Source organism: Artemia franciscana, chromosome 9 (genome assembly GCF_032884065.1).
Source record: "Artemia franciscana chromosome 9, ASM3288406v1, whole genome shotgun sequence".
NCBI classification, from domain to species: domain Eukaryota; kingdom Metazoa; phylum Arthropoda; class Branchiopoda; order Anostraca; family Artemiidae; genus Artemia; species Artemia franciscana.
In genome coordinates this window covers 24,201,120-24,219,203 of record NC_088871.1, presented here as the reverse complement: position 1 = coordinate 24,219,203, position 18,084 = coordinate 24,201,120, and the positions used below count along the sequence as shown (strand labels likewise).

At 36.2% G+C, this 18,084-nt stretch overlaps 1 protein-coding gene across 2 annotated transcripts in view; it reads right to left on the bottom strand.

The window, feature by feature from the left end:
* LOC136031173 (acetylcholine receptor subunit alpha-like 1) overlaps positions 1-18,084 on the bottom strand; it is an 83,672-nt gene that overhangs the window by 6,407 nt on the left and 59,181 nt on the right. For both annotated transcript variants that reach the window (XM_065710522.1, XM_065710523.1), the window contains one exon: positions 17,245-18,021. In XM_065710522.1, the coding sequence (XP_065566594.1) occupies positions 17,245-18,021 (777 nt within the window). The remainder of the gene's footprint in view (positions 1-17,244; positions 18,022-18,084) is intronic.

The following is an 18,084-nucleotide window of genomic DNA, read 5'->3' as shown; positions in this document are numbered from 1 at the left end:
GATCTTCTCAGACGTCTCAACCTTTGCCGGGTGACCTGGGGGAGAGTGCCCCAGGAGGGTAGCACTAGCAGGGTCGTATCCATAATTTCTGTTTGAGGAGGGGGTTTGTTTTAGTTCCGAGAAGGAGGTACCGAAAAACCTTTAAAAATACAATAAAAAAAATACAATAAAATAAATAAAATACGTGAAAAGAGTTTTTCACGAGGGTTTCTCGAGAGCCCTTGACTGTCACTCAATTTCAGAGAGTTTTTTAGTTTAACTATCTTTGAATTAGCCCTTTCCTTTATATTTTGAGAGTTTTAACGGAATTTCTTCTATATTTTAAGATATGTTTCATATTTTTTTTTATTTTCACAGGTTTATGCGTATCCCACACACGGTATTTCACAGATGCTTTTTGAGAGCCCTTCACTGTCAGCCAATTTCAGAAAGCTTTTAAGTTCATCGTTCTCTTACTTAGGCATTTTTGCTTTGTATTTCGTTGGTTTTAACCGATTTTTTTTCTGTATTTTCAAGATTTGTTTCATATTTTTTATTTTTATTTTCTCGGGTTTGGGCAAATCCCACACACAGTATTTCAAGAAGTTTTCCCAAGAGGCCTTGGCTGTCACTGAATTTCAGAAGGCTTTTAAGTTCAACTTTCTTTAAATTAGTTTTTACTTTATATTTTGAGGTTTTTTTCTGTATTTTTAAGATTTATTAAGTATTTTTATTGTTTTCTTGGGTTTATCCATACCCTACACTTAGTATTTCACGTGGTTTTCTCGAGAGCCCTTGGCTGTCACTCAATTTCAGAAGGCTTTTAATTTCAGTTTTATTATAATTAGGCCTTTTTGCTTTATATTTTGCGGGTTTTAACATAATTTTTAAAAACATTATTAAAATTTGTTTCTTATTTCCTATTATTTTCTCGGGTTCAGGCATATCCCAAACAGGATATTTCATAGGTTCTTTTCGAGAGCCCTTGACTGTCCATCAATTTCAGAAGGCGTGTAAGTTCATCTTTCCTTGAATTAGGCCTATTTACTTTACATTTTGATGATTTTAACCGAATTTTTCCTATATTTTTATGATTTGTTCCATGTTTTTTTTTAATTTTCACGGGTTTATGCATATGCCACACAGGGTATTTCTTAGGTTATTTTCGAGACCCCTTAACTTTCAGTTAATTTCAGAAGACTTTTAAGTTTATCTTTCTTTGAATTAGACCTTTTTTGCTTTACATTATGATAATTTTAACCGAATTTTTTCTATATTTTCAACATTTATTCCATATTTTATTATTTTATCGGGTTTATGCATGCCCCGCACGGAGTATTTTATGAGCTTTTCTCGAGAGCTCATCGCTGTCAGTAAATTTCAGAAGACTTTTGAGTTCAACTTTCCTTGAGTTGGGAATTTTCCTTTTATATTTTGAGGGGCTTAACCAATTTGTTTTCTATATTTTAAGATTTATTTAATATTTTTATTATTTTGTCGGGTTTAGTCATTTCCCACACAGGATATTTCACGGGTTCTTTTTAAAGCCCTTCACTCTCATTTAATTTAAGAAGGCTTTTAAGTTCATCATTCTTTGAGTTTGGTCTTTTTGCTTTATATTTTGATGGTTTTAACTGATTTTTTGGGTTTTAACGGAAATGAATGCTTATTTCTTTCAAAAGGCAATTTTAGCCCCTGCTGTCAGCCCTCTGCAGTGAGATCCCGCTTGGTCTGAAGGGGTCTCCGACCAGCGGGCAGGGTGCTGCGGGGAAGGTTTGGCTGGCACCCACCCGTACAGGGGAAGCGGCTCGGACTTTGACTAGAAGACATTGAGGGCTAAAATGGCCTTTTGAAAGAAGCAGCCAAGGACTCTCAAAAAACTTTGTGAAGTAATCTGTGTAGGATATGCATAAACACAAAAGAACCCGTAAAATCCCTTTTGCGGGATATACAGACACCCGTGAAAATAATTTAATTATGGAACAAATCCTAGTAATGTAAAAAAAATTTGATTAAACTCTCAAAATATAGAGCAAAAAGGCCTAATTTAAATAAAGTTGAGTTTAAAAGCCTTGTGAAACAAAGTGTGAGTCGAGGGCTCTCGAAAAAAACTAGTGAAACACTTTTTGTGGGATATGCATAAACCCGAGAAAATAATAAAAATATAAAATGAATATAAAAAATATTGAAAAGAAAATTGGTTAAACCTACTCAAAATATAAAGCAAAAGTGCTTTATTTAAAGGAAGTTGAACGTAAAGGGCTTCTGAAATTGAGGGACAGCCAACACCTATCGAAAAAAAACCGTGAAATACTCTTCGCGGGATATGCATAAACCCGTAAAAATAATTAAATGTGAAACAATTTTAGAACATAGAAATAAATTCGGTTAAAACTCTCGTGAAATACTGTGTGGAATATACATAAACCCGCAAAAATAATAAAAATATCAAACAAATATTAAAAATACAGAAAAAATTTGGTTAACACCATCAAAATGTAAAGCAAGAAGTACTAATTCAAAGAAAGATGAACTTAAAAGCCTCCTGAAGTTTATTGACAGCGAAGGGCTCTCGGAAAGAATCTGTGAAATACCTTGTGTGGGATATACATAAATCCGTAAAAATAATAAAAACATCATTCGAATCTTAAAAATATAGAAAAAATTCAGTTAAAAAATTTTGAAATACAAAACAAAGGGCCTAATTCGAAGAAAGTTGAACTTAAAAGCCTTCTGAAATTGAGTGAAAGTTAAGGGAATGTTAATGAAAGGAAAGGGAAAGTTAATGAAAGTTGAGTGAAAGTCCCATTGTTTACATACATGATCTAGCAGGGATAAAGGGGAAGAATTGATCCTGCGTTTGTCTTATAAATCTAACAGTGTTAAGCTAAAACTTCAGGGAGTGTGGGAGGGGGAGGTTGAACTAAATAAAAATGCACTGTGTGAATCTGAGCTATCAAACAGTTCGTGGTAACGAACTGTAGTAAGGAGCGACCCTGCTCAATAGTAACTGAAACTCTAAAAGATGGAACTTGATACCAATAGTTTCATCAAAAGAATCGCATTTTTACGTCAATTCTAAATATATAAGTTTCATCAAGTTTAGTTTTACTCATCAAAAGTTACGAGCTTGAGAAAATTTGCCTTTTTTTCGTTTTTTACTGTTTTAAAAAGTATAGTTAAGAAAAAGAGTCAAACTTTAGCGTAATGAGCGGGGCATTGAGGAGGAAAAATCCCTTTCATATACGGAATAATTTTTGTTCGTTTTAAGTTTTAATGTCGCTCCTTACTTTCATTTAAAAAGCTTGTTTTTTTTTGTTTAATAATTGCATTGAACCAGCTACGAAAAGTCGTTTGAGACAGGTTGCTAAAAAAGCAAGGTTGGCTCTGAGAAATTGCACTTAATCACTTTGTTCTCTTTAGTCTGAATGAATTTATATTCTCACTTCATTTTTTTTGTCAGTCCTAGTTGAACTTCGTTGAAGTAAGGATGATAAGGATGTTTAAAAAAAAAAACTTTAAAAAAAAAACATTATTTAGTATTAATTCTCACAATATAATGTAAGTTTATTTATATATACATATTTTCTCTCTTGTTCTCGTATTGTGCTGAAGACGGCCCTTGGACATAAGGCCGAAATATTCACAGAACTGATTTCCACTGTCTTGAAAAGATTTTCCCTATTGTTCCTACTTTGTAAATGTTTGCTAACGTTTTTGATTGTTTTTAAAAGGAGAGTTGTGAGAAGGAGTCAAACTTTAGCGTAAAGAGCGAGGCGTTGAGGAGGGGACAATCCCTTTCATATACGGAATAATTTCTGTTCGTTTTAAGTTTTAATGTCACTCCTTACTTGCAGTTAAAAAACTTGTTTTTTATTTATTTAATCAATAGGGAAAATCTGCAAGACAGCTTGCTACATGCAGCAGCTTGCGAATATGACCACTTGTAAGTTTGACTACTTAAAAGTTTATTAGCTTGGAACTTCCACGACCAATGCTATTACTACAACTACTACTAAAGCGGTTGCAACTTTGACGGGCTGCGATTGCGACTACAATTGTTTGTGAATCCAACTGCTTACAACTGTGAATGTGACTGTAACTATTTGAAACTATGACTACATTTACTTGTGACTACGAAATATTTATAAAATGTTTTATGAAACCCTTGGCGTGGCCTCGTTTACACTTCTGATAGGAACTAAATCAGGGTTGCCAACTGCCGACCTTTCCAGCCAGTGCGAGTAAAAGCCAAAAGAGAGCGATTCTCGCTCAAAAAAAGTGCAAGTTAAAAAATTTGTGCGGCTCACGGTTTCTCCTCACGTGCGTTTCAAATCACGTGCGGCTACCACTGTTTCTCCTCCTTTCCTTTTCTAGTAGATTTCTTTCCATTTTGATATAAAATTAATATTTTTCATAGTATAAGAAAGTGGATAACTGCTTTTTCTGCAAACGTAATGGTTTGAGTATACTAAGTGTGAGTATATTAATGAACAGAAATAAATGCGAATGAGACAATAATTTCGAGAAGGGGGTACTTCAGATTATAAGAATCAGAGAAAATAGTCTTTCTGGGCAGTTTATCCAAACAACACAGAAGTATTTAAATTTGCTACTGTGTTAAAATAACGTCAATGGATTAAAAAATGTTCAATGATACAACATAACATTTCTTTTCGATACATTTGCAATGCCGATCGAGGAGAAGGCGGAATCCGTCAATAACTATACGGAACTTTATAAATAATAATAAAGTTAATAAACCAAATTCTTTATTACGTCTCCAAAGATTACTTTCCAGCAAATATACAACAATAATCACAAATCATAATTTACTTCCAGCTCTTCTTCTCGCTATAAGAATTGACTTGCTTATAGTTAGAGCTTAAAGGGAATCTGAATATTTTTCTTGTCGCAAAAAAAGTTTATTTTTGTACCAAAACATTCCAGCGTCGTATGTGCTAGTAACAAACGCTAGGTAGCATAGTGCTACCTTAAAGTTAAAAAAAAACCAGGAAGTTTCAACGGTCTAAACGACGGTTAACGGATTTATAGTCTACTTCTTTGCACACAAAATTCTCTTTAGGTTTTAATTCATACGCCTAAATTAATAATTAAAACTAACGATCAAATGAATTATAAAAAATGAAATATCTCAGTTTCTGGTAAGCTCAGTGTCTAAATAATAAATTACACAATCTTAAGTTCCAGAGTAGACATTGAAAAGGTCTGTTGTGGTCGTTGCTTCTTTATCCTCTTACTGCATATTCATTTTTCTATTTTCAAGAAGAATGGTTGGGCTAAACAGCCTTTGTTTTCTCTTATTAAATCTGAATTTCCAAATTTCACGTTTCCACAAGTGAATTTAACTTAGTATAATTCTTCTTAAATGGTTGGAAATGTTGGGAAGACGACTGGGGCAGGGCACAAGCAGAGATAATGGAGATCTTAAAGGCTAGCAGTTGTACCCTTTGCGCTCAAGTTTTAATTTTGCTAGAACCTTTTCTATCATCATTTCGTAAAAGAGTGCAAAGAAAAATGATTTTAGCTATACATTGGCAAAATAAGCGATTTTCCTTTCCTTCGAGTGAAAGAGTGTGTTGAGATGAAAAGAGTGAAAAAACACGAAAGAGTTCAAGTTTGTAATCCTGACTGTTTTGGATTGCATGCGGTTTATCCAATTATCATTGTAGGAACATATTTTCCCAGTGTTGTTTGTAAGTATCTATTGTGTCTCAATTTGCATTTCGAGTTGGTAAAAGCTATCCTTAATATACTAATGTATGGGTCTGGCGATGCCATGTGAAAGTCTGCGTAATGTGTGTAATATGATTCTCATTTTGGTATTTATTGTTTAATTTTTAAGCTATATTAAATAAAAAAAAACGATACTGAAGGTATTTGAAATTAGATTAGTATTTATCATATGATCATCAATATATTCAGATAGAAAAAGACACATATTCAGAATTCCGAAAAGTATTCGAAAGAGAAAAATAAAGAACTTGGAATAAAAGCGTAAAAGCCACCTAGATATGACAACGTTCTTTAATGAAAACTAAGTTAGTAACAGGTCTAGCCAAAAGAAAAGTATCCTACTCGTGATTAGAAACAATCCAAAAGACTGAGCTACTGTGTAAGCAGAATGTCTCAATCCGCAGTATTAGAATGAGTGAACTTAAATTGCAATTTAAACTAGAAGCTCTAACTGCTTCTCTTGTATTTAGTACTTTGATTCAGTATTTATCCTATTTGAGAAGTCTAACTATATCACTTTGCATAAACAAAATCCTTCTGCATGTTAAGCCTTACTGATCCCTATTCTGGTAAAAAAAAAAAAAAAAAAAAAATCACAATCTTGTTTGACAAGTAATATATTTAGGCCGACTATATATTTTCTTCGTGATTAAGAATTTGACTTAGTCTGAATATAATAAAATACATTAATTAAAACACAAAGACAAAGTTGTCCTTAAGAAAGAACAGTTGAAACTTCAGTGAGCAAATATTACCACGCATTAAAAATAGAAAACAGCATTACAAAATTCACATGAAAAAGACAAGGGAGGAAGAGCTACACAAAAATTGTCTTATTCTGAAATTTTAGTTGCCAAAAATTAACAGATACAGTAATCATAGAACATTCCCATCCACTGTGTTTGACTAAGTGAAAGACAAAACGCAATTTAAATTTAAAGCCTTAATTAACTCTCATATTTCAGCACAATAATTCAAATGTATCCCACTTTGGGAAATTTTCATTTAAATTCGTGTCACACCAGCGTAACTAAATAAAGTCCTTTTGCATGTCAAGTGTCATTTGTTTTTTTTCGTGTAGGAAAAATCTATTACAGTCTAGTTAGACAAGCAATAAATCTTTACTGACTATAAATTTCGACCAAGGTTAGAAGCCTGACATCTGCCTGTATTTAATAGAAAGATTAATAAAAAAAAATACTGTTTCTATGAAAGATAAAGAACAAGTAACCTTGAGTGATAAAAAATACCGCACAATGAAAAAGGCTTGCGGTCACCTTCAAACCTCGCCAAACGAACTAGAATATAATCAACTCTTTATTTAAGACTCTCAGGAACTTCAAACATACAAGATGTAGCCTACATTTTAAATTAAGACTTGGATTCATCCCACCTCTATTTTTTTTTATTAGCATTGATTATTCCAGTCAGTGTGCGATAGGGCTAAAAAACTGACTCCCCTTTTCAAAGGACAGGTCTTATTTCACAGATTTGTTAAGTAAATAATCAGGGTACCTAAGCACGTTGTAATGGTATCATAGGCAGCGCTGCATACGTAGAGAGCAACACGGCTTCCATGTATTGCTATTTATTTTACTAGGTTACTACCTATCAAAGGTGCGGTCGTAGAAACTTCAGAAGGGGTTCTTTCGATTGAAAATTCTAAAGTTCTAGAGCTCCTTTTAAGAGCCAAGAGCAGGTAACAAGCCCCCTCCTGTGCCTTTTTTTCTGTCTACACTCCTCAGTCCTCAAAGACATTCGATCCAAATTTCGAGACAGCCTTTTTTTGGAAAATTGTCAAAATCTTCAAGAAATATGTCCCTGGGGATGACATGACCATACTGCCCCTGAGGAGAGGGTCCTAAAACATAGAAAGTATCCACTTTTTAAACATAAAATGTTTCAATGAAAAGAGCTGGTGTGTTTCATCCTGGGTGTCTTATTAGCTCGAAACTTTCAGGAAGCGTTCTCCAGGTCAAAAGAATCAAGTATTTTGCTGTGAGAATAGGAATTTTTCTTTCCTGATCATTTGTAATTTGAGCGAGCTTTTCGGATCGTTTGCTATGCAAAGATTCCAGTGTTCCCGAAGAATATACCCTAAAAACCGGATTTTTTCGATTATTTGAAATGTCTCAGAAGCACCTTGAGGGATCGAGTTGAAACGCTGATCTCTTTTAAGAGTCAGAAGTTATTGAAGGGCTACTAACCCAGCTTTCATGGCTTTTTTTCATGTGTTAAGGGCTATAAATTAAGTAAGTTGCCCATTGTCTACACATAAATTAAAAAAATGGAAAAGGGAGGCATTTTTACCCAGGGTTTCCAATTAACTCGAAATTTCGGAATTCTGTAAGTCATGGTCAGTGATCTATGCTTGCGCATCAGCTATTGGGAAGGATGGCCGATTGTGAAGATGGGAAGGGATGTGTGTTTCCGAGTCCTCACAAAGTGCTTATGTGGGCCAAAATATTCCAACTCTCTGTGATCCATATAATAAACATATGGGAGGATGATAGAGGGAGAGGTTGAGGACAAAACTTCAAAATTTAATCTTCCTTCATTCCTAATCCTTTAATATTAGTGCTCTGGGGCGATAGCTTTGCTCAATTTCGCAGATATATTTTTCTTTTCAATATAGAAGATTAGATTCGTATGTTTGCATATGTTTTAAATATGTTCATATGCCTTTAAAGTTACTAATAATCTGATGCGTCCTTTTGGAAACCTGCAAGTATATAGTGTGTTTTGTCTAGTTTAACACTCCCCTCAACATTCCCTGAAAGCTTCACATGAATGCCCTTGCTCTTTTTGAGCACCACGGGTCAAATATACGTCATTTTTCCGGTAACAAATGCTATACGTAAACAATGGACGAACTGCACAACTTATCACCATCTCTTTAAGGGCTGTTGGGGGGTTGAAATCCCCAGAGGAACATTTAATAGACCTTTTAACCATGTTTTACAAAATGGCTATTTCAAAATTTTTATCGGATGGCTTTGGAGAAAAAAAGGAAGTGGGAGGGCGGCTGTTTGCCCTTCAATCACTTTTGACTCTCAAAATCGGGCACTAGAACTTTCAATTTTCAATCGAATGAACTCCATCCCAAGTTACAACGAAAACTCTTTTTATATGTTTCTTGCTGAAATAAAAGTGATCATAATAATTATAAGAGTGATGTGGACACACCTTACCTTAGATATTAGTTCCTCCAGAGCCATCGGTGGCACATAGGGCGTCGACAAAGCCTCTCCATTCGTCCCGCATTGATGCTGCAGCGATTACGTTTTCCCGTCCAGGTAGTAATGAGGTACCAGCTTTCCTCAGATCTCTGTCTTATGTTCATCTCAATGTATTTTTGGAGCGGCCTCGCTTTCTTCTACCGTCTGGCTTCCATTCATAGGTTGTTCGAGGAAGGCGGCTCTCTTCCATCCGAAGAACATGTCCCAGGTATGTCCACCGCCTTCTTTTCAGCAACTCAATGACTGGAGGTCGACCTCGACATCTTTTTCTGCGTATTTCTGAATTTGTATTTTTTTTTACCAACTTGTATTCAAGATTCTTCTGAAGCTCAAATCTCCAAATGCGAGGATCCTTTTTTTTCAACCTGGGTGTTTATTTTCCAACATTCACGTGCGTAAAGGAGAATTGAGAGTACATTGCTGTTAAAGAGTCGAAGCTTCAGTTGCATTGAATATTTGTTACTTCTCCAAATAGGCTTCAATCTATTGAAGGCACCTGTAGTTTGTCCAATTCTACGTTTAATCTCGGTCGAAATCTGCCCATCACAGTCAATCCAGCTACCCAGGTAATTGAACTCCTGAACTTGTTCTAGACCCTCGTTTTTGCAATGGAGAACAAGTGGCGAGCTTGTGATTTTTCAATGTTTATCTTTAGCCAGACATTCTCTGCATTCTCGGTGATAGTGTCAAGTAGCTGCTGCAACCGTTTTTTAGATTCTTCGAAAAGGACAGCTTCGTCCGCTAAGTCCGGATCGAACAGTTGCTTGTTACTCACTTTTACCCCGTAACCCGATGCAAATCTCAGGACATAATCCATTATAATTATAAAAAGAATAGGGGAAAGTACACATCCTTGACAAACACCAGACATGATCTTGAAAAATCTTGTTGTACTGTTTCCGGTCTTTAGGCAACATTCCGATTCTTCATAAAGCGCTATAATCATATCTACTATTTTCTCAGGAATTCCGTAGTATTTCTAAACTTTCCACGAGCATTCTCGGTCAACTGAGTCAAATGCCTTTTCAAAGTCAATGAAGAGGAGGTAGAGCTTCTTGTTCCATGCTTTTGATTCTGAAATCATGCTGCTCTTCTCGTAGGGTTGCGTCTAGTGCTTTTTACAGACGCTGCAAAACGACGGAGGCTCATAGTTTGGATGAGACAGAGAGGAAATTGATGCCTCTCGAGTTATGGCAGTTGATCAAATCTACTTTTTTGAAGAGTTTGACTATAATGCCTCTGCTCCAATCTCTTGGGACCTTCCTTAAGGTCCATATTTGGGTGAAAAGGGAGAGCTAAATGGATATGGAGGTACTAACTGAGTACTTCAGCATTTCTGCAGGAATGCCGTCAATACCCGGGGCTCGTCCATTTTTTAACTTCTTAGCTGCTTGTATAATCTTCTCAGCACTTGGAGGATCTGTATTTATGTCTAAATTCATAAAAGGGATATCAGGTACATTTGCTCGGTCACAGGTTCTCGGTCTGTTCAAAAGTTTTTGGAAATGGGAAGCCCATCTCTCGTCAATTTTTTCTCGATCAGATATGATTAATCCATTTTCGTCCTTGAAAAGGGTGATTCGGATGCTTTCTTTTCCTACTATCTCATTTGTCAATCGGTAGAAAGTCTTGGAATCACCCTTCCTAGCGGCTTCTTCAGCTAAACCTGCTTTCTTTTCAAGGAACTGTCTCTTGTAATTTCTTGCACTCTTTTTTACCTCTTTATCTTTTTCTTTGTATAATTGTTTTGTTGCCAGATCTGTACTCCATGTAGTAGTTATGAGCATGGCCTGCTTGAGTGCCTTTTGTTCGTTAATCACTTTCCATGTTACGTTGGAGAGCCACCTTTCCTTTGGTTTCTTTCGGAAACCTAGCTTTTCTTCGGCAAAAGTTGTGTATGCCCTTTTTATTTTCTCCTATTTCTCTTCGACACTTTCTGAGTCTTTTGCCTCAACACCCAAGGTATCGAATTCGTTCCATAATGATATACATACATCTCTGCAGATTTTTCGATCCTGTAGCTTGTCCGTGTCGTACAGTTTCTTCAGATCTTGCTATGTCTTCTTTTGGCCACGTAGTTTGATTTGTATGCAGGCGATCACGACCATGTGATTTGACTGGACATCTGCTCCTCTATACCCACACACGTCTAACAGGCTTGTGCGTCACCTTCTGGCGATCAGGAAATGGTCAATTTGTTTTCGCGTTCCACCGTCTGGAGATGTCCATGTGTACTTGTCCACATTTTTATGTTCGAAGAGTGATCCACCAACGACAAGGTCATTACTTAGTGCGAAGTCTATTAGTAATGCGCCATTTTCGTTAATTTGGCCAAGTCCATGCGGTCCTAGGACTTCGGAAGAGTACTTGCAATCGGCTCCTACTTTAGCATTCAGATCACCAGCAACACACAGAACATCATGTTTGGGGATGTCTTTGGTGACAGCCTGTAAGGTTTCATAGAAGCTATCTTTGACATCATCATCCGCCTCATTGGTAGGAGCGTAACATAAAATCACAAAAAGCTTAGTATGTGATGTAACTAACTGTGCAAACGAGATGCTTTCGTTTATTGGAGTCCATTTGATCGTTGTTCGGTATGCTGCAGGGGACATCATGAGTCCTACACCTGCCCAATGATGGTTGTCCTCTCCGCTAACAGTACATATTAATCATCAAGTATTTCTTGGCCTACACCTTTCCAACGTATTTCGCTTAGGGCCAGGATGTCAATATTATATTGCTTCATCTCTCTGAGAACTTGCTCGGTTTTTAATAACTGACTCATAGTTCTCACGTTCCAGAAGCCAATTTTTGTTGGTTGTTTCCTAGTCAATAGTCGTGTCCGGGGGTGTGCTGGGTTCGTTGTCAGGGGAGAAGATAATCCATCCGAGGCATTTATTGACGTTTCCGTTGCTAGGAATTTTACAGGGACAGGTAACCAAATGTGTCGCCCAACCCTCCTCCTTCATCCTGGCTTGGGACAGGCTGAAATTATCCATGACAATGGCAGGCGAACAGGCAGATTAATGTGTTATTGTTATTTATTCTTTAATTTTGTTTCTCTCTTCTGGCCAAGGCACTTTGTATAGAAGGTTTGTCGTAGAAACTTCAAAAGAAGCTCCTTCGACTGGAGAACGTTCTAGTGCCCTTTCTAAGAGTTAAAAGCTATTGGATGGCAACCAGACCCACCCACCTCCATTATTTTTCCAAACATATCCAATCCAAATGTTGAAATAGTCATTTGTTCAGCATAGTTAAAGGGTACAGTAGTTATGCCTTTGGGGATGACAACCCCCAAGCAGCCCTAAGGAGAAGCGTTATAATATATGCCCTGGGGGCATGTAAGGTTTTTATGGAAGGGTTGGTCGAATAAATTTCGGAGGGGGCACGTCCTCTTTTCCCCAAATGCATCCGATGTAAAATTTGAGATAGCTATTTTATTCAAAACAGTCCAAAGATTGTAAAACATGGCCTTTGAGGTTGACTCCCCAGGGTCGGGGGGTAAGAGCCTTAAGAATTGCCCCGGGGTCATATAAGGTTTTTATGAAAGAAGTGGTCGCATAATTATTACAAGAGGCTCATTTGACTGGAAATTGAAATTTGCTGTTCCCTTTTAAGAGTCAAAAGTGATTGGAGGGCAACTAAACCCCATCCCCCGACGCCTTCCTATCCCCAGACGCATCTTATCGAAATTGTGAGATAACCATTTTGTTCAAAATAAATCAGAGAACATATAGAAATGCCTACACGGTGGACAAAACCTCCAGAGCCCAGGCGCAAAGGTTTTAAGTTATGCCCAAGGGCACATACGATTTTTATAAGATGGATAGTCGCAAAAACTTTGGATGGGGCTCATTTGACTGGGAATCGGAAATACTGGTACCCTTTTAAAAAGTTAATAGTGACTCGAGGTTGACCTGCCCCAAGCCTATCATTTTCCAAAACACATACAATCAAAATTCTAAGAGAGCAATTTTGTTCAACATTGTGGAAAAGTCCAGTAAATATGTTTTTGGGGATGTAAACCCTTCCAAAGTCCTTAGGGTAAGGGCTATAAATTAGGTTATTTGTCCATCGTTCACGCATAGTATACGTTACTGAGAAAGGTCGGTATGTTTTACCTTTACTTTCCAAAAAGACGAAGGGCATTCTTGAGCCTTTCAGAGAACGTAGAGGGGAGTGTTGAACTAAATTAATGCACGTTACGTGCGTACGGGTTGTCGAACAGACATATTAAACTATAAGATACTACACAGAATAGGTTTTGGCTAGCTCCTTGTGCCTTTCATTCAGCGCCACCAGCAAAGGTTTCTTAAAGTGTTTGAAACAATGAAAACCAGTTATATAGGTTTGGTTCTCTCTTATCGGCGTTGATTATTAGAGGTTTGGTGGCATTCTCCCTGCTTGCGTATTGCAATGCTTTTTGTACATTATCTATTATCTATCATAGGCAGCACAATAGCGCTGCCGAAGTAAAGAGCGATGTGGGCACAATATATTATTATTTTTTTCTTTGCATCTTCTGACCCAAGGCACTTCGTATAGAAGGAGCTGTCGTAGAAACTTCGAAAGGTCCTCATTCGATTGGAAATTGAAATTTTTTAAGAGCCAAAAGTGATTGGAGGGAAACCAGCCCTTTATTATTTCTCAAAACATATCCAATCAAAATTTTGAGGCAGCCACTTTGTTCAGCATAATCGAAAGGGCCAGTAATTATGAAAAGTCCCGTGCTCTTTTTAGGAGTTGAGGCAACCCCCACTTCCTCTTTTTCCAGAATGCATCCAATAGAAATTCTGAGATAGACGTTTTATCCAAAAAAATAGTCCCAAGGTCATATAATAGGGTCTTCTGGGCTGACACACACCTCAGAGTCTGGGGGCAAGTGATGTCAGTTATGCCCCGAGGGCAAATAGGCTCTTATGAAAGGACATGTGGAATAAACTTTAGAGGAGACTCATTTTATTGTAAATTCAAAATTCTTGTTTCTTTCCAAGAGTCAAAAAGTGATAGACGAGCAACAGCCCCCCTCCCCCTAACGCCATCTTTTCCCAAACACTTATGATAGAAATTGTTAGATTACCATTTTGTTCAAAATAGACCAAAGAACATATAGCAATGCCTCCAAGGTGGACACAACCCTCACAGCCCAGGCGCAAAGCTTGTAAGTTATGCCTCAGGGCACATAAGGCTTTTATTGAATGGATAGTCACATAAACTTTGAATGGGACTCAATTGACTGGACATCGGAAGTTCTAGTGCCCTTTTCAAGAGTTAAAATGAATTGAAGGGCAATTCGTCCACCGCTTAAATATATTATATGTTATTGAGATAGGTCAATAATTGTGATTTCTACTTTCGTAAGAAGACGAACGACATTCAGGTGAGCCTTTCAGAGGCATGTCACTAGGGATATTGGGTATGTCAAGCCCTCACAATTTTGGAATTTGCCCATTATAATTTGAAACTAAAACAAAATGTGCTCTTAAGTGCTCTGTAAAAATTAATTTTTACAGAGTCAAACTCAAAGCGAGTAAAAATTAACACGAATAGGAACTGACAACCCCCATGCCTCCTCAAGACCAGAACATAATTTTCAGTTTGCTGAAAATAATAAATTTAATTTTTTTACTTTTTTAGCTTTAACTAAATGAAAAAATTAAAACTTTAAAGAGTAAGTATCCTTATATGTACATTAAACTGTCAGCCCGCACTCATTTATTTTTTCAGTAATGTGCCAATTAGGTTCTGGTCTTGAGAAGGTATGAAGGTTGTTAACCTGTTCATGTTATTTATTGTAATTTCTGATCGTCTTGGATTTAATTTATTTATGGATGGTGATTTGTGGTAGTTTTACGCTTGGATTATTATTTGGCCTATTTTCTGCTCTTTTTTTATTTAATAGATTTCTTTACTTATTTATTTGATTTTTTTTTCATTATTTTCACAATACACAGAGCCCACTTTGCTCTTTACTTAGGCAACGCTATAACGTTAATATCAAGGGAATACATTTAAACTTAAACAAATAAAAGTAAATCTGTGTGCAATCAAGCATGTTAGCTCCTCGTTTTCAACAAGATAATATTCCAACAAAAACATTTCTTTGTTTACTAACATGGATACTTTAGAAAAATCTGTTCTTAAAAATCAATTTCAAAAATGTTCAGCAACTCCTTTTTTAGATGGAACAATTTCCATTCGTTAAATGTCTGAATATCACTCTTAGCTAAAGTAAACTATTATTAATGGAACACAACCCCCAAAGGGAGCCCTTAAGAGAAGAAAAAATACTGTATGATATTTATCTTGACACAAAAGGTAAAAGCTAAAACGAATCAGTAGCAATATTTATTGAATAAATTAGACCTTATTAGCCGGCTTCAAGGTTAGACCAGCTACAAATTGTGTAATATTGTGGAATAGTAGCAATTCAAGTTAGAATTAGCTTCAATTAACTACGAATTGTGTGAACATTATACCGTTTAATTTTAGTAGTGTGGGCAATCAATAATTTTTACAATATATTTTCACGCCGATAATATTCCTTCTTCCAAACCGACTGATATGCAGCCAATTTGCAAATAGCCCCAATTTAATTTGTTTAGGCATTTTACTTCTAGGGTACTGTAAATCATGATTAATTCTAATACTTTTGAAAAACTTGCTTCAAATGCTTTGTTGAGTTATACTTGCAAAAACGGAGACGGTTAGAAAGAAAGAGGATCAATAAGTTTAAAGCAATGCCCAAGCTGTGTAACAAAACTAAGATGAGAAAAATACAAAGAAATATCTTTCTCTTCTTCTATGATAGATATCCAAAGCGGTTATTGATTAAAAACACTTGAAACAGCAGCAAATACAAATTATTTTAACAAAACAATGTATGGAAATATCCGTATTGATTGGCAAGACCAAGCACTTGCAAAACTTTTTTTTGTTCAAGTTTCACGGATTATGCAAAGCCTGGAGGGGAGGGGGACAAAACCTGAAAAATTGTTTTAAATCACAAAAAAAATTAAAAATTCAAGAATCTTGAAAATTTCAAGATTTTATGGGAAGAGGGTAGGACCAGAAGTCCCCCTTGACATGTGTCTGGGCTATACGTTATGAGCTATACGCTATGGAATCCCCAAGGCATATAATAAGGCGTAAATGTGTTTTGTTTTGGTGAAACTAGCTGTTTTAAAAAATTTAAACCTTTCTTCGCAATCGATACTGCTCAAATCGAGATTTGACTGTGTATAAAGAACTGATTTTGGAAGCTAGATTTATGCTGGTACAATTTTCCTCCAGTCATACAGATCGAGAATGGATACAGACAGCTGTTTTTAGACTCTTTTTAAAAGCTAAAGGATATTAAATACCACTTTATGGTAGGATGCTTAAAAGATTGTGAGACACTAAGGGTACTGCTATGTTTAAATCGACTGACTATCTAAAAATCTTCTTTTAATTTTATTTTACCCGTAATATCGGCTCCCCCACCTAATATCGGCTCGATTCAATCCTTCCTGTCTCCCTGTGTAACAAGATTAATATAGTATTTTTGTTATTTGATGTTGAAAGTTGAATTTAGTCTAATGTCCTCATTGTCTAAGTTTTGAAAATACAAATACTCGAGACATTGACTTCACTGGTGTAATTTCACGGGAATATCACTTTTTTTGTATACCATAGACCCATCACGTTAAATTAAGCATGCATTCTAATTACTTTTTAACCCCCGATCCAACAAACCTTGGATTTTCAAAATCAGCATAAAAATTAAAATGTGTTTATGGTTTATCATGTCTCCCAGTTGTCAATTTTTCCATTTTGCTTAGCGCAGGACGAGGTTAGTACACTTCGTGATAAGCAGCCATTAGAATAGTAGAACAAAAGTACATAAGTAATCATGCAACTAGTAAGCTAGAGTTTCAACTTTTTGATTTTATGTACCATATTCATCACTCTTCCTCGAGCAGTGCTTCTCGAAGTAGAGGAGCCATGGGTGAGAATCAGAATAAGGATTGGAATGAGAGGTCATAGAAGAAAAAGTTTATCTTTCTTTGGAGTTGAGTTTATTTGACGCTTTGTCAAGTCACATCAACTGGCTGGAGTCAACCGAATTTCTAAATTCTGAGAAAAATATGTGCTTTTTGTAGATATAATAAAATTTCTGAGAACAAAAGCAGAAGTTTCATCCAACTGTTATTATTGAGAGGCAACAGTTTTTTGGCTTCCAGGTAGAATTTCACCCAAAGCAAAAAGAAAATATGTAACTTACCAAGTCAAATCTGTCCTGATTTACCATATGCTGAGCAATGAATTTAATGTCCTGGATTGGTCCGTCAAACTCGATGGGATACTTCCTTTCACCAAGATTCCAACTGCTGGATTGTACCAAGTTATAGTTCATTTTTAATTCTGTCGAATAAGCAAGGTTAGATCCATTTAAATTCCCATTGGCTACCGTTTGAACACTATATTTGGGTAAAGGTGCTGGGGGAATTTCGAACTCCTCATGATCCCATGGTCCATTTAATGGTAAAAAAGTGGAATCATAAGTAATATGATTGCCTGTTTCTAAGAACTGTATTTCCTGAGGAGAATCTACTTTTGGACGTTCCATGAGCAATATTTTAGGTAAAGTCTCAAGAAATACTCGCTTCACCCAAGGAGCCATTTTATGAGTTGTTGGTGAGCGAAAGTTAACATTGAGCACTGCAATAGTCACTAGAACAGATAATGATACAAGGAGCATTGTAAATAGTAAATATTTACCTAGCAGAGGGACAGAGTTTGAAGTAGGAGGAATAATTTCCACCAAAACAAGAAAAAACACAGTCAATGAAAGTAGAATATTCACACACAGAGAAACTTTTTCCCCAGAATCGGACGGTAGATAGAAGACTAATATGGACAAAAAACTGATTCCAACACACGGGATTATAAGATTTACAGTATAAAACAAGGTCTTTCGCCGAATAGTAATGTTGAATATAATATCTGGGTATATTTCAGCACAGCATGTGTAGTGTTTCTCGTTACGTTTGGCTGGAACCTGAAAGTAACAAAAGATCGTAAAATTGAAAATTGGACGCGAAAGAAACGAAAAAGAGGGATA